Below are 25,453 nucleotides of genomic sequence, written 5' to 3'. Positions count from 1 at the left end.
GGCAGTAGTCAAGGCTCCAGCACCGGAAAACGTGTCACAACTGAGGTTGTTCCTTGGGTTGGTAAACTACTACCATAAGATCTTGCCAAATTTGTCTACAATACTACACCCACTGAACACCCTACTGCAAACTGGAGTGCCATGGAAGTGGAGTGACGAATGTAAACGAGCTTTCCAGAAGAGCAAAACACTAATCACATCGAAAGAGGTATTGGCCCATTTCAAACCAGCACTACCAATTCGGTTGGCGTGTGATGCGTCACCCTACGGCATTGGAGCGGTGCTGTCGCACAAATTCTCGGACGGCTCAGAGAGGCCAATAGCCTTTGCGTCACGATCACTAACCTCAGCCGAGCGTAACTACGCCCAGATTGACAGGGAGGCCCTCAGCCTAGTGTGGGGAGTGAAAAAGTTCAATCACTATCTGCACGGGCAGAAATTCACCTTGCTGACTGACCACCAGCCTCTTGTCTCCATTTTTAATCCGAAGAAGGGCGTTCCGGTGATGACTACGCAACGACTACAAAGATGGTCACTCTTTCTAGGGGCGCACCACTATGAGATTGAATATAAGGGCACGAAACAGCATGGAAATGCTGATGGGCTATCATGCCTGCCACTGCCTACTGTGGAGGAAGCACCAGCAGTGGATCCTGTCGAAATATTTCATTCGACTATAGTTGAATACCTACCGGTAACTAACGCTCGTATAGAAAAGGAGACCCGAAATGACCCGACACTGTCTCGGGTATATGATTTGATGGTGAAGGGATGGCCAGCACATGGCGACTCAGTGTTGCCAGCATTCTCGACAAGAAGAGAACAGCTGTCAGTGTGCCGGGGGACCTTGATGTGTGGATCCCGAGTGGTAATTCCACCCAAGTTAAGGGATAGAGTGCTCAATGAGCTTCATGAGAGTCATCTGGGAGGGGTAAAAATGAAAAGCCTTGCCAGGGCTTATGTGTGGTGGCCGGGAATCGATAAACAAATCGAGGACCTGACCAAGAGCTGCTCAGGATGCCAGAAAGTCCAAAATGCACCACATGCCCCTCTACACCCATGGGAGTGGCCCTCATCTCCATGGCAACGGGTGCATATTGATTTTGCTGGTCCATTCATGGACTCAATGTTTTGAATAGTTGTGGATGCGCACTCGAAATGGCCTGAGGTCATCAAAATGTCCTCCACCACCACGGAGAAAACTATTGCAGTCCTACGGACCATTTTTGCCAGGAACGGCTTGCCAGAACAGATTTGCTCCGATAGCGGACCACAGTTTGTGTCCGAAGAGTTCCGGAGGTTTATGCAGAAGAATTACACATCCACCCCGTATCATCCAGCCACAAATGGATTGGCTGAGAGGTTCGTACAAACCTTTAAGAAGGCAATAAAGGCTATGTACAATGACAACATTCCGCTGCAGCATAAGGTGGACAATTTCCTGTTCGCCTACCGGAATGCGACACATGCAGTCACCAACCAGGCCCCGGCCATGATGTTCTTTAACCGAAGGTTTAGATCTCGCCTGGATTTGCTCAGACCAAACGTACGAAGAGATGTTGAGAGTAAGCAATTCCAGCACATCCATGAGAAGCCAACAAGGAGCTTCAATGTAGGGCAAGCAGTCTTGGCCCGCGACTACCGAACAGAAAAATGGCAGCCAGGAACGATATGCACACGGCAGGGCCCACTAATGTACACAGTGGACGTTGGGGAGAACATCGTGAGACGCCATGCTGACCAGATCCTAGAGTCACAGGAACAAGTCAACCCCATGCCTCGCCCATACGTACCTGGCGAGGAACCCGACGTACAGGTTGCATCTACCCCAGAAACAGTAGCATCGGAAGCTGATGTCCCAACCGACGACAGGGTGCCAGAATCGCCTCCGCAGCAAGAGCGAGACACTCGGGAAAGGTGCTATCCAGAAAGGATCAGGAAGCCTCCCCAAAGACTGAATATATAAATGGACTATTTTCAGCTAATGTTGTATGTTAAACGTGTTAATTGTAATTAGTTTGATATTTAATTGTTAAATGAGTGTTATGGTACTGTTAATCTAAAAGGGGAGGAATTGTAATGTATATACCTTTAAGGGGGGAACTACTTTTTACAGCTCATGTATCCTGTAGTACCGGCAGTGACCACACCTGTATATAGCACTGAGTAGTAATCTGTAGATTCAGTTCCAGAGTGAGCCACGTTGAGTAAACACCTGTTGTACCGTTCTCCTGCAGTCTGTGTCTTACTACTGATGGACACAACATGGAGCACTCTGGCATATCATGAGGCTGCAATAAGGAGGGCGGTCTCTAGCTCTCTCACCTTCTTCTTTATTTGTTCTCGGTGTGTTCTCAATTATTGAACACCTGTGCGGTTTACTTTATTGTTTCAGCTCGAATAAAATCGCCGTCTTCTCAGGTCAGCTTTAACACTTTGAGGGCTGCAGCAACAATCCTGCATCAGAATCTGAAGCAGACCAGGAGCCTAATCTCCTTTCAGTTTATTAAAAAAAAAACTATGCATTGCAACGCAGATTTTACGAATCGATGCTCCCTACCTTTGATTCGCGGTGCTAATAGATGGAAAATCACGCTGGAAACAGGAATCTCCTCACTCGAATTCCTGACACGAGTTTCTGGCAAACCTAGCTCTGTGCAGTGAGTGCAAACTCTTAAAATCTACTCCCGCATGTAATGACGGGTGTCTGGCACTGGGGTACAAGGTGGTGATGTAATCAAACTAATCTGATATTGTAACCTGCCAGAGGGGAGCTACTTCCAAAGCTAGACACAGAAAGGGCAAGCACAGCTCCCAACACAGCAGCAGATATTCACAGATATTCCCATGCTGGAGTCACATCTTGTCTGCTGCTGAGTCCTTAATCCCTGCTTCGCTATTGTATGCTTTTTTATTCTCCATGTAGTATAGTAAAAAGAAAAATAAAGAACTTGCATTTATATGGTGCCTTTCACGACCTCAGGATGTCCTAAAGCGCTTTACAGCCAACGAAGTACTACTAAAGCATAGTCATTGGTAAGGGTAGGGTAACGTGGCAGCCAATTTGTCCACAACATGGTCCCACAAACAGCAATGTGATAATGACTAGACAATGGGCCATAATTTGCGGCCCCTACGGGTGCGTACGCACCTCTAAGGGCCTCGCAAGTTCCGGGTTTAGGCATGCGAAGCGCATGCGCTAAAACCCAGAACTTGCGATCTGTCAGGAATCTTGCGAGTCTCCGTGGATCCCGAGGCAGAAGGTAAGTTCGTACATTTTTTGCCGGTCGGGGGCATCCGCCCGCAGGAAGCCTCCGACTGCAAATTCAGGCCCAATATGTTTTTTAGTGATGCTGGCTGAAGAATAAATATTGATCAGGACATCGGGAATAACTCCCCAGCTCTTTGAAATAGTGGGATCTTTTATGTCCCCCCAAGACAGCAAACAGGGCCTCGGTTTAATGTCTCATCCGAAGATGGCAGTACTCCCTCAGTATTGCACTGGAGTGTCAGCCGAGATTATGTGCTCAAGACTCTGGACTTGAATCCACAACCTTTTGACTCAGAGATGAGCGTGCAACCAACTGAGCCACAGAGAGTCAATACAAATACTCATGAAGTCTATTTTGTTGCATGATACAAAACATGCAAGATGATGAGGGTCAGTGGCACAGTGCTATAGCACTTTGATCTTCCCAAGCACTGTGCATGAGAAGTGAAAATGCGGTTTTGCAATTCGTCACACGCAAGATTGCAAATCTTTGTTGTGCCATTCAGGGAGGCAGTGAGTGAAAGCTCCATGCTGCCCAATGAGGGAAGGCAAGGAAATCAGAGTGAAAGTCACCCCAGGCCACTTTTGTGCATGCAAAACAAAACCAGTAGCTACCTGGGAGCATTCCACCAAGCCATCTTCCCAATCACAAGTGAGAGAGATCAGAGAGACCGAAGAATGGGAGTAAAATTCGTTACGAGAGGTCTGCAATTAGAAAACTCGATCGATAGCGCTGACCAGTCTATCTCAGACTCCCTCAGTACTGCACTGCAGGTTCAGCCTAGATCTTGTACTCAAGTCTCTGGAGTGGGCCAATTACCTTCTGACAACCCACGACCTTCTGACTCAGAGGCAAGAGTGCTACCAACTGAGGCACGGCTAAAGCAAACGAATCCAGGCTGTAGAGGGTTGTTGGTTGTTACATCCATGTTCCTTCACTGTCTTCCTATGGGCAGCCATGTTTGAAAATCTGGACGTAACATCCGAAAAGGGCTACGGAAAAACTTAGGAAGTGGACTTTGAAAATAGCTTTGATAAAGTTCCGCACAAAATGCGGCTCCATAAAGCTTTAAGCAACGGTAATTCAAAGCCTATTCTGGATATGGATAAGAAGTTAGTTCGGACCAACGATTTTTATATCAATGATTCAGATTCAGAAACTCAATGCAAACCCATCAAATCTGTGCATGACACTTAACTAGGAAAGAGCAATAGAGTCTGATGAGGCAGCAAGGACTGACAAAAGGATGAAGATAAATTCCGTCAGTGAGCACAACAATGGCAAATGTCGTGTAAAATAGGAGACATACGCACTCTGATAGCAGATTCATAGGAAGTGCAAATTGTTAAAGAAAATCAGCAGGATAAACATCATAAACATCTTTACAATAACTATATCAGATAATTGGCAGTATTTCTCAGTCATAAAGATGTATTTGCTTTACTGATTACACTTCCTGTGCCCAATTGTGCAGTCTACTATTATTTCTGCTCCTTTCAAACTTTCATTCTAGACTGCACAATGGTGAAAGCTCCCATGAAAGACACCGCAGGGCTGATAAGAAACTCTGGCAGCGATAAAATACTTGTTAAAGTCAAACCTACTGAGGCGTGCTGGGTTCCATTACTGGAGCGTACGCTTCTGCTTATCCTGGCATCTCAGCCTTGATCCCCACTCAGACATCACCGACCCGCCAGTCAGTCCCCTGCATACACGCTTCTCAATCAGCAGTCCCCAACCCTGCCACTTCAGTAAGTGAAGACTTGCATTTATATAGCACCTTTCACAGCATCTCAAAATGCTTTACAGCCAATGAGGTACTTTTTTTTGAAGTGTAGTCACTGTTGTAATGTAGGAAACGTGGCAGCCAATTTGCACACAGCAAGCTCCCACAAACAGCAATGTGATAATGGTGAGATTATCTGCTTTAAGTATCGGGTGAGGGATCAATGTTGGCCAGGACACCGGGCAGAACTCCCCTGCTCTTCTTTGAAATAGTGCCGTGGTAGCTTTGTGTCCACCTGAGAGGGCAGACGCTCCCCCTTTCCTATTTATGTTGGTTCCGACATTTTCCAGGGACACAGGGGACCATGTCTGAAAATCAAACAGTGCAGCACAAACGTGGGCAAGTTGAAGACCAGTGCATGGGGATTACTGGGAAATCATTTTCAACCTTACTGCTTTGGGAGAGCAATGGAACGAAAACTGTGTGGATTCTATGACAGACAGACAGAACAGGTTACTGCCCAGGTGGTGAACGTGAAAATTACCTCCAATTAGGGTCGGCAACCCTACATATTGTCCTGGAGTCTCCAGGATTCTCCAGGAATGCCCTGGAGTCTCCAGGAATTGAAGATTATTCTCCTGGACAGTGCTGCGAGTGACCCGGGGAAAAAATGATCGTAAGAGCATTAAAAGAATATGTTGTGTTTTTTTTATTCCTTTGAACAATTTGTCATAAAAATATTGGAGCTGGGAAAGAAAGAGAGAAAGAGAGAAAGAAAGAAAGATTAAGGGAAAGAGAGAAGAAAGGAAAGACAGGTGGAAAGAAAGACAGACTTGCATTTATATAGCACCTTTCATGACCACAGGATGTCCCAAAGCGCTTTACAGACAATGAAGTACTTTTTTTAAAGTGTAGTCACTTTTGTTATGTAGGGAACGCAGCAGCATATTTGTGTACAGCAAGGTCCCACAAACAGCAATGTGATAATGACCAGATAATATGTTTTTAGTGATGTTAATTGAGGGCTAAATATTGTGCCATGGGATCTTTGATCTGGCTATTTAATTGCCGAGGTTAGGCGGTTGGAGGCGGCGGGTCATGTGATGAAAACTCCAGGAACATGTCCAATCAGAGTTGACGACCCTACCCCCCAATGCCTCTGAACTTTTAGATTCATAATAAAATCACTTTCAAGGCAGAGGCAAGATTAAAGTGTCTACAAGAGCAGGCCAGAGGCTGGGAATTCTGCAGCGAGTGTCTCACCTCCTGACTCCCCAAAGCCTTTCCACCACCTACAAGGCACAAGTCAGGAGTGTGATGGAATACTCTCCACTTGCCTGGATGAGTGCAGCTCCAACAACACTCAAGAAGCTCGACACCATTCAGGATAAAGCAGCCCGCTTGATTGGCACTCCATCCACCACCTTCAACATTCACTCCCTCCACCACCGGCGCACTGTGGCTGCAGTGTGTACCATCTACAAGATGCACTGCAGCAACTCGCCAAAGCTCCTTCAACAGCACCTTCCAAACACGCGACCTCTACCACTTAGAAGGACAAGGGCAGCAGACGCATGGGAACATCACCACCTACAAGTTCCCCTCCAAGCCACACACCATCCTGACTTGGACCTGTATCGCCGTTCCTTCACTGTCGCTGGGCCAAAATCCTGGAACTCCCTTCCTAACAGCATTGTGGGTGTACCTACACCATATGGACTGCAGCGGTTCAAGAAGGCGGCTCACCACCATCTTCTCAAGGGCAATTAGGGATGGGCACTAAATGCAGGCCTAGCCAGCGACGCCCACATCCCATCAATGAATAAAAAAATCGGGTTAAACATAATTCATGTGGAGCATGGAGTTTCTCTTTGACTTTGAATATAGCACAACAGAATACAGCCATTGACTTTGTCTAGCTCGTATTCACAGGCCGTGGTCACTTTGTCTATCCTGTACTCATAGGCCTTTGGCACTCAAATCCCCAAAGCAGTCAATGAATTGTCACAGAACCCTTTGATGGGCTTCGTTTCATACTTTCAGTTAACTTGTGTGCTCTGTTCACTTCACACAGCCTCAAACTCCGGGGGTGGAGGGGGGTTGGAGGGGTGGGGTGGGGGGGGGGGTGGTGGGTGCGTGATCAATTGTGACTAAAAAATGAATTTCTTTCAGTGGACACAGGACAATATTGTGTTCCAGGAACTCACTAACAGATCCTGCCATGGCACTGTCGTAACATGAGACAGTTGCGGACATCAAACAAACTCTCTAGTGAAATAATGAGTTCATTAGATCCACCGCGTAAAATTATGGCCCTTCAGACTGACGATAAATTTATTCACTTTCATTTTTAGATCTGATGCCCCTGGAAATCTGGAACTCTCTCCCCCAAAAAGCTATTGAGGCTAGGTCAATTGAAAATTTAAAAACTGAGATTGATAGATTTTTGTTAGACAAGGGTATTAAAAGGTTACAGAACCAAGGCGAGTAGATGGAGTTAAGATGTACATTGGCCATGATATAATTAAGTGGCGGAACAGGCTCGAGGGGCTGAATGGCCTATGTTCCTCAACATGTAAACTGCAAGGTCCGGGCACAAGCAGGTGTTCATTTAAGAAATGGCCACGGTGTGTTGGCAGTTGCTTGCTGACTTGACTTGTGCGTTCCACAGCTGGCTGAACTGGCGATGGCGACTGCGAGAGGCAAAAAATCAATTGCTCAGCAAGTGCCGGGAACCTTTCTCACAGTGTAAACAGAGATGAAGAGGAATGGGGAATGGCTAATAGCTCTTCAGATAAATGCAAAGATCTTCTCAGTTTGCGACTCGGTGCCCTTTCTATTAATAGAATTTATCAGCAAAGCAGCCTACGTGAAAGGAATTTTAAGCGGGCGTTTTGGGAAATCAGTTTTAGAAGCAGCACAAGTATGATGAGGATAGAAAAACAAGGAGACATGGAATGCTGCTGTGAAGAGAGGATTTAATATATTGCAAGTTCTGTTCTCGATCATTAAGAACTACTGCAAGTGAAAATAAAGGAGGAGAGAGATCAATGAACAATGGGCTGTGGCAGGTAGTAAAACACTGACAGATTCTGGGTATGGTGCAACAATTATCAGGATTTCCTGGAAGGTTTTAACAGGAAATGTCTGTTTGGTTGCAATCATTCAACACCTTTTGTATTTCTGTGAAGCAGCTTCGTTTTTTTACAGCAACACTAGAGCGACATTACAACTTTACACTTCAAAAAGAACTTCATTGACTTCAAAGTGCTTTGGTGCTATATAAATGCAAGTTCTTCTTCTTTGACTGTATTACTCTGGAGATGGGTCATGATCTAATCCCAAGTGGAGTGGCACGAGACCCCTTGAAGGCAGCCATCTCGTACTGCTTTGACTTGATGCCACGCAGAGCTTGTTGGCCACTTTGCAAATCTTAGTGGGGCCTAATTAAACATTCTGTGCATGGAAGCTATCACTTGCACCCTTAATACGCAAAAAAATCCCTCCCAGTCCTTCTCCCAGAGAATCAGACTCACATCAGGCAGTATTAACAATACACTGACAAATGTATGTGAATACTGATCTTAGTTCAGCAGTTACAGTATAATCACCATCTTAAGTGCACCATTAAATGATTGCAGTTGGAACTGGAGGTTATAGTTGGGAGTAATGCTCGGTATTAGAATTAATTAGCCATAATTTAACCCCACCTCTGCTTGCTGCCCTCTGTCCTAATGAGAGAAGGAGGGGAGCAAGCAGAGCTGTCAATGCTTGACACATTTTAGGTGCTAGTGATGTCCTGGTAGTGCCTTTTCATGCCAAACATGCCACCTCTACATATACCACAGTAAGTCCCGTTCACCCATCACCCCTGTGCTCGCTGACCTATATTGGTTCCCGGTCTGGCAACGCCTCAATTTTAACATTCTCACCCTTGTTTTCAAATCCCTCCATGGCTTCACCCCTCCCTATATCTGTAACCGCCTCCAGCCTTACAACCCTCCGAGATCTCTGCACTTCTCCAATTCTGACCTCTTGTGTGTGTCCGATTTTCATCGATCAACCATTGGCGGCCGTGCCTTCAGCTCCCTAAGGCCTTAAGTTCTGGAATTCCCTCCTTAAACCTCTCCACCTCTCTCTCCTCCTTCAAGACACTCCTTAAAACTACCTCTTTGACTTAGCTTTTGATCACCCGTCCTAATATCTCATGTGGCTTTTAGTGTCAAATTTTGTTTGTTAATGCTCCTGTGAAGTGCCTTGGGATGTTTTACTACATAAAAGGCACTATATAAATGCAAATTGTTGTTGTAATCACACTGCGAATACCTGTGTATTCTTTCTGAAACTAAGGAGTTGGAAATCCCTTTTCTCAAGCAAGCCAAATTACTGAGACTAAGGCCCGGATTTTATGGTCAGCGACGAACGAACACCACCAGCCATTCATTACACTTACACTTGCCCACAGACTCTCTATGGGCTTTTGCATTAGAAGTTGCTGTGATGAGAAATCCATTTTGGCGCAGTACTCTCTACAAGGGATCTGAGACCTGTGTGAAAGCAACGGTGTGTCTTAGAATCATAGAAATATACAGCACAGGAGGCGCCATTCGGCCCATCGTGTCTGTGCCGGCTGAAAAAGAGCTAGCCAGCCTAATCCCACTTTCCAGCTCTTGGTCCGTAGCCTTGTAGGTCACAGCACTTCAAGTGCACATCCAAGTACTTTTTAAATGCGATGAGGGGTTCTGCCGCTATCACCCTTCCAGGCAGTGAGTTCCAGACCCCCACCGCCCTCTGAGTGAAAAAAGTTCTCCTCAACTCCCCTGTAATCCAATTCTTAGCCAATCAGATTGAAGAATTATTACTGCGTCACGCAGAGTCTGAACTAGGAAGTGTAAGTTAGAATATTTAATTCAATGTCAAATCATGTACAGAAAGTGAAATAAAGAGAGGGAAAGAAAGATGGGATTAAGAGAGAGATAAAAGAGACAGAAAGAAAAAGTTTTAAAAAATTCTTTAAATTTTTAAAAATCTCCAACAATAATTAAAATTTGAAGGAATGAGACTCCACACTTGTAAAAGTTAATTTTCAGTGCCAGAAATGTTGGTTAGTCGTAATTAATAATTATCACGCCATTAAAAATGTACTTACACTGGAATAGACAAGTGCTAACATTTTCTGGTGTGTTTAGTGGGTATCTATCACATAAATACCGCAACTTCACGCCCCTCCATATGTTTGAATGCCAAGTCTCTGGGCTAGAAACCGGTGTAGTGCACCTTCTGGAGGAACAGGGTAACTTGGACAGCAAGATCCAGATTTCCATGTTTAATTGTGCATGTGCGGTCGCCGGAATTTGTTGTCTGATTTACTCTTTAATAACGGTGAGTGCTGATAGCCTCACTGTTATTTTTACCACAAAATCCAGGCATGGTCCCAATATTTACCTGAGAAAAAATTGGTCCTCAGCAGTTGTCTCTCATAACTGATAAAAAACTAAAAAAAATGACTCAATTATTTCCAAGGCCAGTAAATTATTTGTTTTTAGACTTTTATGTGAATAATGTTTTAACCAGAGGACTGAATTACAAACACATTTTCCCTTAAACTACTCATCAAAGTAAAAGTAGAAACAAAATAAGGAGAAAGAACAATGAATGATTCTGACTGGGGAGAAAGCTAAAATAAGGTTATTCACAGAACTTTCCTTTCAAACTCCCACGTTTCAAAATGAGTACACAGACACTTAGATTGTGACTGCTGTGAGATATGGAGGGGTCAGATGTGCAGCATGAGATGTCATTTCCAGCTCACCAACTGACATCTAAAATTTGCCCCATATTGACAGATCTGCTTGTCCCTTCTGTTCTGAATGCACTGTCTCATTCTGGAAAATCTTTCCACAAGCACTGACAACCCATGGAATTATATCTCAGCAGGAGACAATGTTTTCAGGAGTGGAGTGGAGAAAAGCGTGTGTGTGAGAGAAGAGTGTGACTGTGAGGAGACAGCGGGACTATGAGGGGAGAGAGAGAGAGAGAGAAAGAGAGCAAACGTGAGAGAGAAAGAAAAAAAGTGAGGGAGTGATGCTTAGCTACGCTAGTTAGCTATTGGCTCTGAAGACATTCACTTCACTGCACTCTTCCTGAGGGTACTGCCTCATTCTGAGATACAACTCCCTGCTGGTCGTGGCTGTCTCTCCATCGATTCTCTACTGGAAACTAATTTGTCCTCACTGCCTTTATAAGCCACATCCCACCTGTCTCACTGGCTGTAAGTGATTGATCTTACCTCCTTTTAAGGAGCTACGACCAGGAGGAAATGTCACCCTTTAATGCTAGTTTGTGCCTTGCTCCCACTACTTCACTTGAAATATTAGCAGCAGAGTGTAAAACTGTCCTGGTGGAATATCAGAATGATTTTAACATGTATTTACTGCTGCAACATTCTGCGTTGTGGAGACAGTTCCAAGTGCAGTTGTTTTTAAAAGGAAACCAGAATGTGATGGAGAGTCTAATTAGCCTCCAAGGTGCTCAAACAACAGACCTGGTCCAAAACCTGACCTCCAGTCCTCATTCCTGGAACCTCCCAAGGTTTTCTGGGTTTCCCAAAGACCTTCACTGGGTGTAATTTCACACTGCCCACTTGCTTATATGCGCTGGTTCCTCAAGCCGAGGAAACACAAAGGATGGTTCCAGTAAAGTTATTTCCATTGCTGGGTCGATCAATGCATGCTGCCTCACTAACAGATGTCAGTGTGATGTTGCTCCAATGTGAAATGGTTGCTGACTCCACAAGGACTTTTCCTTAGTTTAGTGGTCCCCCTACAACAACAACAACTTGCATTTATATAGCACCTTGCACATAGTAAAACGTCGCAAGGCACTTCACAGGAATGTTAACAGACAAAGTTTGACACCAAGCCACATAAGGAGATATTAGGACAGATGACCAAAAGCTTGGTCAAAGTGGAGGGGAGAGAGGTGGAGAGGTTCAGGGAGGGAATTCCAGAGTTGAGGGCCTAGGTAGCTGAAGGCACGGCTGCCAATAGAGGGGTGAAGGAAATTAAGGGGCAGAGTGGTGATTGAAGGTGGAAGATCATGTGACAAAACCTCCAGGACTACGTCCAACCAGAATTGGTTACCCTATCTCTCTCCCTCTTACTCACACACACACTCAGTCACACACCCAGACACACACCAATACTCGATTTGTGCATCCATACACTAAAGGTTTCTATAGTTAACATTAATAATGCTGCATCCTTTAATGGTGTCAGGTCAATCTAGTGTTGGCTGGGAGTAGAATGTGCAGCTGGCAGAAGGTTTTAGGCAAACGAAGTGGAAAAGTTATCACTAGGTTAATCTGTCACCGGGTACAGAGCCAGAGATATTGAAAATCTCCAGATGCACCAACTGTTAAAGAGGAATCAAGTGCCCAACTGCATGCTACCAGCAACACAAACCACACAACTCACTGAGACAAGGACCTGCACTTTAGCCCTTGGGCTGTAGGAAGATGCCAGTATTGCTGGAGACCTGCAGAGCTGACACAGGCTACAATACCTGTGGGCAGTGAATGCCACCCTCCACATTACAGTGATGGCATTGCCACCATGTAAAGGGGGCATTACTGGCCGAGTAGAGAACGGCTTCAAGGTGCTCGGCCCTTCTCCAGAGGGAAATGGTTCACGTTTTCTGACCGTAGGCAGATTCAGTGACCCACGCCAGAGATCCATACAGTAAATTACCATTAGCGTCAACTCATTATCCAATAAAATACCATTTGTGGTCACTCGCTGTCTTTGGTCTCTTGGCTTCAGGTAAGTATTAGTTGGTTCATGTGCACAATCATTAATAATTGTGGTGTGCAACGAGTATAGGGTTGCCAACCAGAATTCAAGATTAATCTCCAGGACACTGCTGGGAGCAACCCCGGAGAAAAAATCCATAGGGACAATAAAAAAAATCATTTTATTTCAACACTTCTTTAACAGGGAACTGTAGGCCAGTTAGCCTGACATCAGTAGTAGGCAAAATGCTAAAATCTATTATTAGGGACGTGGTAACAAAGCACTTAGAAAATAATATGATTGGGCAGAGTCAACATGGATTTATGAAAGGGAAATCATGTTTGACAAATGAGTTTTTTGAGGTTGTAACTAGCAGTGGACGTAGTGTATTTGGTTTTTCAAAAAGCATTCGATAAGGTGCCACACAAGAGGTTATTACACAACATTAGAGCTCATGGGATTGGGGGTAATATATTAACATGGATTGAGGATTAGTTAATGGACAGAAAAGAGAGAGTAGGAATAAACGGGTCATTATCAGGTTGGCAGGTTGTAATTTGTGAGTTACTACAAGGATCAGTGTTTGGGCCTCAGATATTTACAATCTCTATCAATGACTTAGATGAGGGGACTGAGTGTAATGTATCCAAAATGTATCCCCACCGATACCTGGGAAACCGTGGCCCAAGACCGCACAAAGTTCAGGAGAAGCATCCGGGAAGGCACCAAACACCTCGAGTTCTTCGCCGGGAGCAAGTGAAAGCCAAGCGCAAACAGTGGAAGGAGCGCACGTCAACCCAAGCACCCCACCCACCCGCCCCTTCAACCACCGTCTGCCCCACCTGTGACAGAGACTGTAGGTCCCGCATTGGACTCATCAGTCACCTGCGAACTCATTTTTAATGTGGAAGCAAGTCATCCTTGGTTCCAAGGGACTGCCTAAGAGAGAGAGATCCAAGATTGCTGATGATACAGAGCTGGATGGGAAAGTAAGCTGTGAGGAGGACGCAAAGGGATATAGACAGGTTAAGTGAGTGGGCAAAAACATGGCAGATGGAATATAATGTGGAGAAATGTGAAGTTATATGCTTTGGTAGGAAAAAGGTGAGAGATTGGGAAATGTTGGTATTCAGAGGGACCTGGGTGTCCTTGTACACGGATCACTGAAAGTTAACATGCAGGTACAGCAAGCAATTAGGAAAACAAATGGTATGTTAGCCTTTATTACAAAGGGATTGGAGTACAAGAGTAAAGAAGTCTTACTGCAATTATATAGGTTCTTGGCGAGACCACACCTGGAGTCCTGTGTGCAGTTTTGCACTCCTTACCTAATGAAGGATATACTTGCCTTAGAGGGAGTGCAACGAAGATTCATTAGACTGATTCCTGGGATGAGGGGATTGTCCTATGAGGAGATATTGAGTAGACTAGGCCTATATTCCCAAGAGTTTAGAAGAATGTGAGGTGATCTCATTGAAACATATAAAGTTCTTAAGGGACTTGTCAGGGTAGATGCAGGGAGGATGTTTCCCCTGACTGGGGAGTCTAGAACCAGGGGTCACGGTCTCAAAATAAGGGGTCAGCCATTTAGGACTGAGACGAGGAGAAATTTCTTCACTCAAAGGGTTGTGAATCTTTGGAATTCTCTATCCCAAAGAGCTATGGATGCTCAGTCGTTGAGTATATTTAAGACAGAGATGGGCAGATTTTTGGATACTAAGGGAAGCAAGGGATATGGGGATAGTGCGGGAAGGTGGAGTTGAGGTAGAAGATCAACCATGATCTTACTGAATGGCGGAACAGGCTCGAAGGGCCGAATGGCCTACTCCTGCTCCTATTTCTTATGTTCTTACAGTCAAAAATCATCCAATTGGGTAACGGAGAGTCTGTTAAGAACATAAGAAATAGGAGCAGGAATAGGCCACTTGGCCCCTCAAGCCTGCTCTGCCATTCAATAACATCATGGCTGATCTTGGGCTCAAAGCCACTTCCCCGCCCGCTCCCCATAACCCTTCACTCCCTTATCTTGCAAAAATCTCCACCTTAAATGTATTTAATGACCCGGCCTCCACAGCTCTCTGGGGCAGAGAATTCCACAGATTTACGACCCTCTGAGAGAAGAAATTCCTCCTCATCTCAGTTCTAAAAGGGCGACCCTTTATTCTAAAACTATGCCCCCGAGTTCTAAATTTCCCCACGAGAGGAAACGTCCTCTCTGCGCCTACCTTGTCGAGTCCCCTCAGTATCTTATATGTTTCAATAAGATCACCTCTCATTCTTCTAAATTCCAGACAGCATAGGCCCAACCTGCTCAACCTTTCCTCATAAGTCAACCCCCTCATCTCTGGAATTGTGTGGAGATGCCGGAGTTGGACTGGGGTGGACAAATGTAAGAAGTCACACAACACCAGGTTATAGTCCAACAGCTCAACCTGGTGTTGGGTGACTTCTTACATCTCTGGAATTAACCTAGTGAATCGTCTCTGAATTGCCTCCAATGCAAGTATATCCTTCCTTAAATAAGGAGACCAAAACTGTACGCAGTACTCAAGATGTGGTCTCACCAATACCCTGTACAGTTGTAGCAGGACTTCCCTGTTTTTATACTCCAACCCCTTTGAAATAAAGGCCAACATTCCATTTGCCTTTTTGATTACTTGCTGTACCTGCATACTAACTTTTTGTGTTTCATGCACAAGGACCCCCAGGTCCCTCTGAACTGTAGCATTTTGTAATCTCCCTCCATTTAAATAATAATTTGCCTTTTTATTTTTCCTGCCAAAGTGTATAACCTCGCACTTTCCCACATTATACTCCATCTGCCAAAATGTTTGCCCACTCACTTAGCCTGTCTATATCCCTTTGCAGATTCTTTGAGTCCTCTGCACAACTTGCTTTCCCACTCATCTTTGTATCATCCGCAAACTTGGCTACAGTACACTCGGTCCCTTCATCCAAGTCATTAATGTAGATTGTAAGTAGGTGGGGCCCCAGCACCGATCCCTGTGACACCCCGCTAGTTACCATTTGCCAACCGGAAAATAACCCATTTATCCCGACTCTCTGCTTTCTGCTAGTTAGCCAATTCTTTATCCATGCTAATATATTACCCCCAATTCTGTGAACTCTTATCTTATGCAGTAACCTTTTATGTGGCACCTTATCAAATGCCTTCTGGAAATCCAAATCTCACGCTGTACAATTGCCGTGAGAATGTGGGGTGCCACGAGGATGGACATGCTGGGTGACCAATGGAGGGAGCGTGGGGGGGGGGGGGGCAGTGGAGGGGGTACTGGGACAGTTGTAGGGAGAAAATCATGTGATGAAATCTCCAGGAATACTTCCAGCCAGAGTTTGCAACCCTAAGCGAATATGTCAAACTATAGTTACATGATAAAGATGATCAGGACTACCTGTATTTATCATTACCAGTTGACAGGATGTTGAAAGCTGGGCAACTGGCAGTGATTCTGTCAACCCATCACAATGACCCTATTCTGTCCTATTCTGTCCAGAAACAACATGGCTGCAATACTTATGGACCTAAAATTACGTGGTGGGACACTAGCGTGTAAACTCTGTGAACTTGCACCTGAAAATTCCTCAATGCACCATTTACTTTGGCAGAGAGACTTTCCCTGTATCCCACAGGGCCGATATCCTGCAGCTATGGGACAAAATCATTGGGAAATCCGGGGAGGACACACTATTAACGGCAGAAGAATTCAGCTCTAGATCCACCCTGTGCTGCTGAGAGCTCAAATTGTACAGACAAGGGAGCTTTTCAAAGACGGAGCCACTACAACCAGTTACCAGCAAGCAGGGGGTTTGCTAACAGATTCCTGTCAAGCTAAGCAGGCAGAACACTTTGAGAAAACAAACAAGGGGGGGATAATGAAGCCTGACAATGAGCCATTGTTTCAGCTGTTCAATCATTTAAGCAACGTCCTTCACCAGGATGAAGTTAAGGCAAGGTCATTTTCATAGTAGGAGGTATAAGATCCAAGACATTCCGAATATATCAGAACATATTAAAAATTGAAAAGCCATTTGCCCAATTCACTACATGTCTAACATTAGTAACAAACCAGTTTGTTCGCAAGACAATTCCTCTGTAGTCCTGTGCATCACTTCCCAATGGCAATCAATAAATTACTATTCAGAAACACTGCCATTTCAGCCGTGTGTCTCCATTTTGAATTTCACAGACACTGATGCGCTATCAATTACTCATAAAAGACTGAGAGTTAAGAGAGTAACTAAAGGCTTTTATTAACAAAAGAATGAAGGTCTGCCTCGAGTGGTCGACCGGTCCAGAAATACAAAGGGCTGGGGAGCAGTCACCTTTATACTAGGACTTGTGGGAGGAGTCAGCCGAGGCATGTCCAGGCATGTACACAGTGGAATACAAACAGTGGTTTACCGCAGACACTTTGTGCGATAGTGTAAAATGGGTGATTGCGAGTCGGCAGCCCGTTTTATGTCTCTCCCGATTTTTATTTCCGTTGAAGTCAGTGGGAGAGATGTAAAAGGGGGCTGCTGATTCGCTATCACCTGTTTTTACACTATCGCACCAAGTCAAAACCTACCCCTTTGGTCCCACCCTTTATTAACGATGAGACTCCGATTCCCTCCCTCGCCCAGAGCACCGATGCCAGGAAGCCGCCACCATGATTTAGGGGAGTGAACGCAACCAGTCAATATCAGCAATGGCAGTCACAGCGAACATCTGACCACTTCGCTGTCCCCAGAATAACGCAGAGCTAAAGCCTCAATAAGGTTTATCAATATTTGACAGGGGGATATTGTACAGTTAAATTGAAGAACATCAAAGCCAGCAGCATTGCATTCCGGGTCCACACATCCCGCCACCCCCCCCAATCCCATGTAAAGTGGAAACGTCTGCAAAATAGCCACCAACGGGGTGGGAAGGGCGCCACACAGATTTTGAAATAAACAATGAGTTGTCAGGGTGCCTCAAGGCATTGAGCCATTCCTCTGCCACACAGCGAGTGTCTGCAACGGGGGAAATTAATTCTGTAGCGTTTTAATCAGGTGATGTAATGAATAACCCATTTGATCTTGTACATACCAAAAGTATCCAGTCAGCACAAAGGTCATTGTCCCAGCAGAATGCTTGACAATATAAAATGAAATTCATGCAATCAATGTATCCTGTAATGAATATATACATATAATATAAATAAATATATATATCTCGCTATATCTATCCATATCTATATATTTATATAATAATCTACATCTAGCTATTAATCTATATATATATATCTGTATATATCTATATATCTATCTATATACCTACATATATATATATCATCTAACTATATATGTGTGTGTATGTATATATTATTTATTACAGGATACCTTGAGTGTAATAGCTTTAATGTTTGATTAATGTCCAAATGTTACGTTGCTATGGACCCTGCTCCTCAGCTGCTATTACATGATTAAGTGGACTGATGCTGCTTGTGTACTCAGCCTGACGAAGTCCTGCTCTGTGGAGAGCACACTTCCAAGGGCAGTGTGGCGGCAGAACATGCTGGTGCACTAACTCTGTGCAGAGTTTTACGACAGGGGTTCACACTCAAGATTCCCTGCACAGCGAGGAGTAAGCCAAGAGTGTAATTCATTAAACACTGCTCTGTTGTACTTCCCATCAGTCAGCAATAGCGCAGCACTGGTTAGGAGGATGTTTCCTCGACGGGAAAACATTCTGTGTGGCACAGGGAAGCTAAACACTGTGGGAGCACCTTCACCACATGGATTGTAGCGGTTCAAGAAGACAGCTCCCTTTCCTCATCCCCCCCCCATAACCCACCACGATTGCATGTTGTTTCAAATTTGCACACACAAAACCTTCACTTTGAGGATGCCTCCAAAGCGTGTTGCAAAGACTATGGCACAAAAATAAATGGCACCAGGAGTGCCTGACAAAGCCAATTTAGTCCATACCTAATGCTGCTCATGCTGCCCGTGTCGGATCCCAGTTTGCATCGCTCCAACTGGCTGGCGACAATCTGGCGCTCCGCCTCCAGCTCTCTGGTTAGTCTCTCAAACTGCAGCTCCTGCAATGGGGAGAAGAGAAAGAGAAAGGGACATCAGCGACGAGAAAGGGACAAATGGAGGACGGGGGGGGGAGAGGAGACATGAAACTGCCACAAGCAATTCCTCCTTTATACTGCTGTCAGATGACATCACTGAGACAGAACACACAAGATTTGTTGATACGACCAAAGGTAGCACAAAGGCAGTTAAACAGGAAAAAAAAATCAATTAAAAAAAAAAGTCATGTTTAGAAAAGTCTCTTTCCTTCTGTCTTTCACTGGTGATATATCTGACATAATTGCATCTCATGCACTTCCAGAGAGAATTTTGGCTCATACTTGGCACAGATAATTGTATTTATATAGCGTCTTTCACAACCTCAAGACGTGCTAAAGTGCTTTACTGCCAATTGAGTACTTTTGAAGTGTAGTCACTTTTGTAATGTAGGAAATGCGGCAGCTAATCTGTGCACAGCAAAGTCTTACAGACAGCAATGTGATAATGACCAGATAACCTTTTTTTTTTAAAGTGATGCAGGTTGAGGATTAATATTGGTCAGGACACTGGGGAGAACTCCCCTGCTCTTCTGTGAAATAGTGCCATGGGATCTTTTAGGTTCACCTGAGAGGGCAGGCGGGGCCTTCATGTAACATCTCATATGAAAAACGGCACCTCCGACAGTGCATCACTCCCTCAGTACTGCACTGGAGTGTCAGCCTAGATTATGTGTTGGAGTGGGGCATGAACCCACAACCTGCTGACTCAGTAGCAAAAGTGTTGCCCACTGACCCACTGTTGTATCACATTGATACTGATACTATAAATGAGACAGCACAATCAACTGCATGTCCATTACTTTGGCACTTTCTTCTCAACTACTTGTAGAATCGTAGGAGGTGGCCCCAAGGTTTGCTTATTTGGAAATGAAGCAGTAGGCTTTGTATTGTTAAATTTAATGAAAACTCTTCCTGCTCGTCGATTTTATTATTGAAGCAATGAAAGTTTATGCAGATGAAGGGGAGGGGTGGGGAGGTTTTGGGGGAAGAGATGATCAGAAAAAGCTCATCCTGGCCAAGAACTGCCTCCTTCAGTCGAAGTATGCTCTGCTATCTCAGTAACAGACTGCAGAATTAAAAGATCCCGCAGATATGTGCAAATACTGAGGCCTCTCGAGCCACTACCAACAAATTGATGCCAGTTTTTGGCGATAGCACTATTTCACTCGGACTGCCTATCACCTCTGTCCGAGTCAAATCAATAATTTCCTCATGATAGCAGGGTATTGGCTGTGACTCAGTTGGTAACACTCTGGTCTCTGGGTCTCCCACTCCAGAGACCTTAATCTAGGCTAATACTCCAATGCAGTAATGAGGGAGTGCTGCACTGTCGGAGGTGCCGTCTTTCGTTTGTGACGTTAAGCCGAGGCCCCATTTGCCTTCTCAGGTGGCCGTTGAAGATCCCACGGCACTATTTTGAAGAAGAGCAGGGGAGTCCTCCCTGGTGTCCTGGCCAACAATTATCACTCAACCAACATCAATAAAAACAGAATAACTGGTCATTTATCTCATTGCTGTTTGTGGCTGCTGTCATGAATCTTATCATGACTCATGAAGTAACACTGGGCGGCCAGCTGGTGGCGCCGTCCAAGGAGTATAAACACTCGGGCGTGGGCCCAGCTTGCTCAGGATGTTTTCTGTAACCAGGAACTAGTGATGTAACTAGAAATCTCATGGTTTTGAAACAGTTGATTAAAGCCTTGTTTTATACTCAAACCAAATGCTCAGTAGTCTTTTTACATCAGCTGCCACATTTCCTACATTACATCTTTTCTCTTCAATGGCTGAGAGCATGTTGGAAGTTTTAGCACGCTGTGACAAGTGACAGGACACTAGTTCACACCAATAATTTGGTAGGTAGGCGGTTACAGTTGGTAGGCAGCTACCAGTCCCATCTGTCGGCAAGCATCTAGTGGAGGCCAGGGAGGGAAGTCGAGAGTCATCCTGCACCATTCTCGAGCATTGCCTGATGACCTGTTGTACAATTACAGCCAGGGAGCAGGTCGCCTTCTTCAGCCTTTGGCCATAAGATGGTGCAGGGTCTTTGGAACAGAGAAATAAAATAAATGTTTTAAAAGAGTAAGCTTAAACTGCAGCACTGAAAATGGATCCAGAACTGAATAAAATTGCCCCAGTAAATTTAACCATGCATATTATCAAAACTGAGAAGTGAAGTGAATTCAGTGCTCCAATCTCAACTCAAAGTTCAGATGCTCATTGTAAATTACTCGAGGTTCCATTGTCTTGGTTTCTGATGTAATTTGAACCCCTCAATTAGATTACTTGCTCATAATAATTCCTGGGTATCCATCATTCTACATGTAAACAATCCAAACCCCCTTGATTAGATTACTATCTTTTAAACTTCCTGGGTATCCATTACTATCTACAGTACTATGCCAGGTATAACTTTATTCTTGCCCACTGTTTTGCATTTCACCTGGCACTGCATTCCCCTGCCAGTTCGAACGCCATCCTAGACCACTTCCCCAAAAATAACATCTGCGGTCTCATTCCACACTGAATCCTGGTACCCAGCAATACCTCGGTGTTCAATCCCAGTAACACAGTGCTCTCATTGGGTCCCAAGCACACCAAGGGGGGAATTTTGCCAGCCCTGGGGAGGCGGGTCTGCCGGGAAAATGGCAGAAACTGGGAGCAGGTACCGAACCCGCTCCCAACCCACCTCCTTGCCATCTTCCCGGGAGACGGGTCCCCGACTCGTGCAGGGACCCGTCTCCTCGAGGCAGGAAGGGGATTACAGCCAATTAACTGCCTGTTAACAAGCTTATCCCCATTTTACCACTGCAAGTGCGGGCTTCTCGACGGCTGCGAACCTCACCAGGGTCAGCGAGGCGAGCAGTGGGTCTGCGGGGGTGAGAGGGGTCGAAAAGTCTGCTGTGGAGGTGAGTGATGGGTGCAAGTGTGGAGAGGTAAGTATGAGAGGTGAGTGTAAAGTGTTAGAAAAAGTTTACTTACCTTTGCTTCTTCCTGCAGGCTTCAACCCTTGGGGATCCGGAGGTGCCTCATCTCAATGGCAGAGATGACAGAATGGCTGCTGCATTCTCCGATGCAGCAGCCATCTGATTTCTGCTGAGGAAAGAGGTTTGGTGAGCCTTCAGTACAAGGGCTCACCTTAGAACAGAGATTGTCAGTGTTTGACAGCTTCTCAAAGCTGTCAAACGCTGACAATTCATCTGTCAAAAATGTTTTGGGGAGACCAAACGCAGATTGGGTGACCGCTTTGCAGAACACCTACGCTCAGTCCGTAAGGGGGACCCCGAGTTTCCGGTCGCCTGTCACTTTAATTCTCCGCTCCACTCCCACCCAGACCTCACCGTCCTCGGCCTCTTACATTGTTCCACTGAAGCTCAGCGTAAGCTCGAGGAACAGCACCTCATCTTTCGATTAGGCACTTTACAGCCTTCCGGACTCAACTTAGATTTCAACAATTTCAGATCATAACCCCGGTGTTATAAATCTCATCATCATGAAGAAATGACTCATGAAATAACACTGGACGGCCAGCTGGTGGCACCGTCCAAGGAGTATAAATACTCGAGCGTGGGCCCAGCTTGCCCAGGGACATTTTGTAACCAGGAACTAGTGAAGTACAACTAGACCTCCATGTTCTGAAACAAGTTGATTAAAGCCTTACTTTATACTCGAACCAAGTGCGTAGAGAGTTTTATTACATCAATTTATTCAACTTGATATCGACTCCACGCTCTGAGTGATTTCGGGAACAGCCAGCTACGACTTCAACTGCAGAAGGGAACCCCGGCGTAGTAATCAATCCATCATGGACAAACTACTCAGACCCGCCCGTCTTGACCTGGACCCGAATTCACCTACAACTGCTAAGGTATGGAAACACTGGTATCGTACCTTCAGCAACTTCCTCAGGGTGTGTGGTGAGAATGTTCCTGATAAATTAGAGATACTTGCCAATTATGTATCTCCTCATGTGTTTGACTATATCGAAGACTGTGTAGACTATGACTCCGCTATCCTAATATTACAGCGACTATATGTTAAGGCCCCAAACGAAATTTTTGCTCGGCATCTACTGGCCACAACTCGACAACAACCCGGGGAATCACTTGACAAATTCCTTCAGAAACTTCGCAGGCTCAGCAAGGATTGTAATCTTAAAACTGTCACAGCTGAGCAGTACCAGGAGGAGTTAATTCGTGATTCCTTTATTAAGGGGATTGCGTCTCCCTTCATACGCCAGCGTCTGTTGGAGAATAAAAACCTCGAGTTACAGGCTGCCTACGACCAGGCATGTTCCCTGGACTTAGCAAAGAGGAATGCAGATACCTATCTTTCACCTCGTGCACAGGCTGGTGCTATCACTTTTAATGACTCCTTCAATAGGTCTCGGGCGGAAGCCCTCACTGATGATGACTCTAACCTAGTGGATGACAACCCTACCCTAGAAGCCTTCACTGATGACGACCCTGCCCTAGTGGCATCTTGGCAATCTGGGAGGAAGTGTTTCTTCTGTGGAGGTGCGTTCCATTATAGGAAATTTTGTCCTGTTCGTAACGCAACCTGCAATCAATACAGCAAGAAAGGTCACTTTTCTAAGGTATGCCAGTCAAGAGCCTGTTAGTAAGAAAGGCCACTTTTCTAAGGTATACCGGTCGAGAGCTCCTGTTAGTTTTGCAGCTACTATCTATAAAACTGCTCCTCCCCCAAGAGCCACTACTAAGGTTACAGCTGTCAAGGGTAAAACTGCTCCTCCTCCCATCTCAGCTGTTTTTCCCCAAAGTCTGTCCCATGCAGCCACGAAGGTTTCGGTAAATGGACACATTTTGAGCGCACTAATCGACTCATGCAGCTCTGACAGCTTCATTAGTGAGCGGGCTGTCAGTAAGTTAAAACTGCGTATTTACCCCTCAGACAGGGAAATTGCAATGGCTCTGACAACAGTGACCACCAACTCTTCCAGCTTTTGTCTTGTCGACCTTATTCTCAATGGCCGCACTTATTTCTCCACCCAGCTCGGGGTGCTCAAAAACCTATGCAGTGATGTGCTCCTGAGATAGGATTTCCAGAAACAACACAAAAGACTCACTTTCGAGTTTGGAGGGTCAAAGCCGGAGCTTACTATTTCCAAAGTACCGTTTTGTGCGCTTTCGGCGGCTTCGCTCGACGAGCCCTCCTTGTTTGCCAATCTTTCCCCCCGATGTAAGCCCATAGTCACTAAATCACGACATTTCAGCCAAGATGATCAATCCTATATCGAGACAGAAATCTCTCGCCTTCTAGCTGATGGTATCATTGAGCCATGTTCATCTTCCTGGTGGGCTCAAGTCGTCGTTGCTAAAAATCCTCTGAAGCAACACAAGAAACGTCTTTGCATCGATTACTCGCAAACTATTAACCAGTATACCAACCTGGATGCCTACCCACTACCACGCATCGATGATATGGTCAATAACCATGCCAACTACAAGGTATTTTCAACTTTTGATTTAAAGAGCGCATATCATCAAGTACCGTTAAAGGACTCTGACAAAAAGTATACGGCCTTTGAGGCCAATGGTCGACTTTATCAGTTTTGTTGCCTTCCATTTGGGGTCACCAATGGGGTGGCCGTCTTTCAACGGGCAATGGATAGCCTAGTCAAACAGGAGAACTTAACAGACACTTTTCCATATCTAGATAATATCACCATTGCTGGTCATGACCAGAAGGAGCATGATGCCAATCTCCAGAAATTTTTCGACATTCTCCGTCATCGCAACTTAATCTTAAATGAGTCCAAATCTGTGAAATCAGTACCATCAGTCAACATCCTTGGCTACTGGGTGGGCAAGTGTGTCATCAAACCGGATCCGGAGCGACTTCGTCCACTTCAGGAGCTCCTTCTCACTATGAATCTCGGCTCTCTTCGTCGGGCACTCGGCATGTTCGCCTATTATGCGAAGTGGATACCCCACTTCTCCGACAAGATCCAGCCCCTGCTTCACGTGAAGTCACTTCCATTGGAGGCAATGGCTATTTCAGCTTTCAACCTCCTCAAGCGACAACTGGAAAAAGCTATGCTTCGTTCCATTAATGAAAATCTTCCTTTCGTGGTCGAGTGCGATGCATCGGAGGTGGTGATCTCTGCTACCTTGAATCAAGGTGGTGGACCCGTTGCATTTCTGTCTAGAACTTTGCAGGGTAGCGACCTCCATTATCCTCCTGTCGAGAAGGAGAACCATCATCGAAGCTGTACGTAAATTGAGTCATTTTCTCACTCGTCGCCATTTCACACTTATAACCGATCAGCGCTCCGTGGCCTTTATGCTGGATAACCGGAAACGCACTAAGATCAAGAATAACAAAATACAACTCTGGAGGATGGAATTGGCTGCCTTTGGATACACCATACATTATCGACCCGGCAAAGAGAATTTGGCCCCGGATACCCTCACGCGGGCATTCTGCTCTTCTATGTCAACTTCGACTCTTGCGGATCTTCATACTGACTTATGCCATCCTGGCGTTACCCGTATGTTGCACTTTGTGCGATTTAAAAATCTCCCA

The 25,453-nt window shown here is 45.3% G+C and overlaps 1 protein-coding gene across 5 annotated transcripts in view; it reads right to left on the bottom strand.

Moving 5' to 3' along the window:
- LOC147117753 (catenin delta-2-like) overlaps positions 1–25,453 on the bottom strand; it is a 1,234,825-nt gene that overhangs the window by 546,073 nt on the left and 663,299 nt on the right. For all 5 annotated transcript variants that reach the window (XM_085988992.1, XM_085988995.1, XM_085988993.1 and 2 more), the window contains one exon: positions 18,762–18,874. In XM_085988992.1, the coding sequence (XP_085845118.1) occupies positions 18,762–18,874 (113 nt within the window). The remainder of the gene's footprint in view (positions 1–18,761; positions 18,875–25,453) is intronic.

Source organism: Somniosus microcephalus, chromosome 5 (genome assembly GCF_052327205.1).
Source record: "Somniosus microcephalus isolate GS21.2 chromosome 5, FLI_Smic_1.0, whole genome shotgun sequence".
NCBI classification, from domain to species: Eukaryota; Metazoa; Chordata; class Chondrichthyes; order Squaliformes; family Somniosidae; genus Somniosus; species Somniosus microcephalus.
Note: the sequence above shows the minus strand (reverse complement) of the source record. Positions and strands in the feature narration are given on the sequence as shown.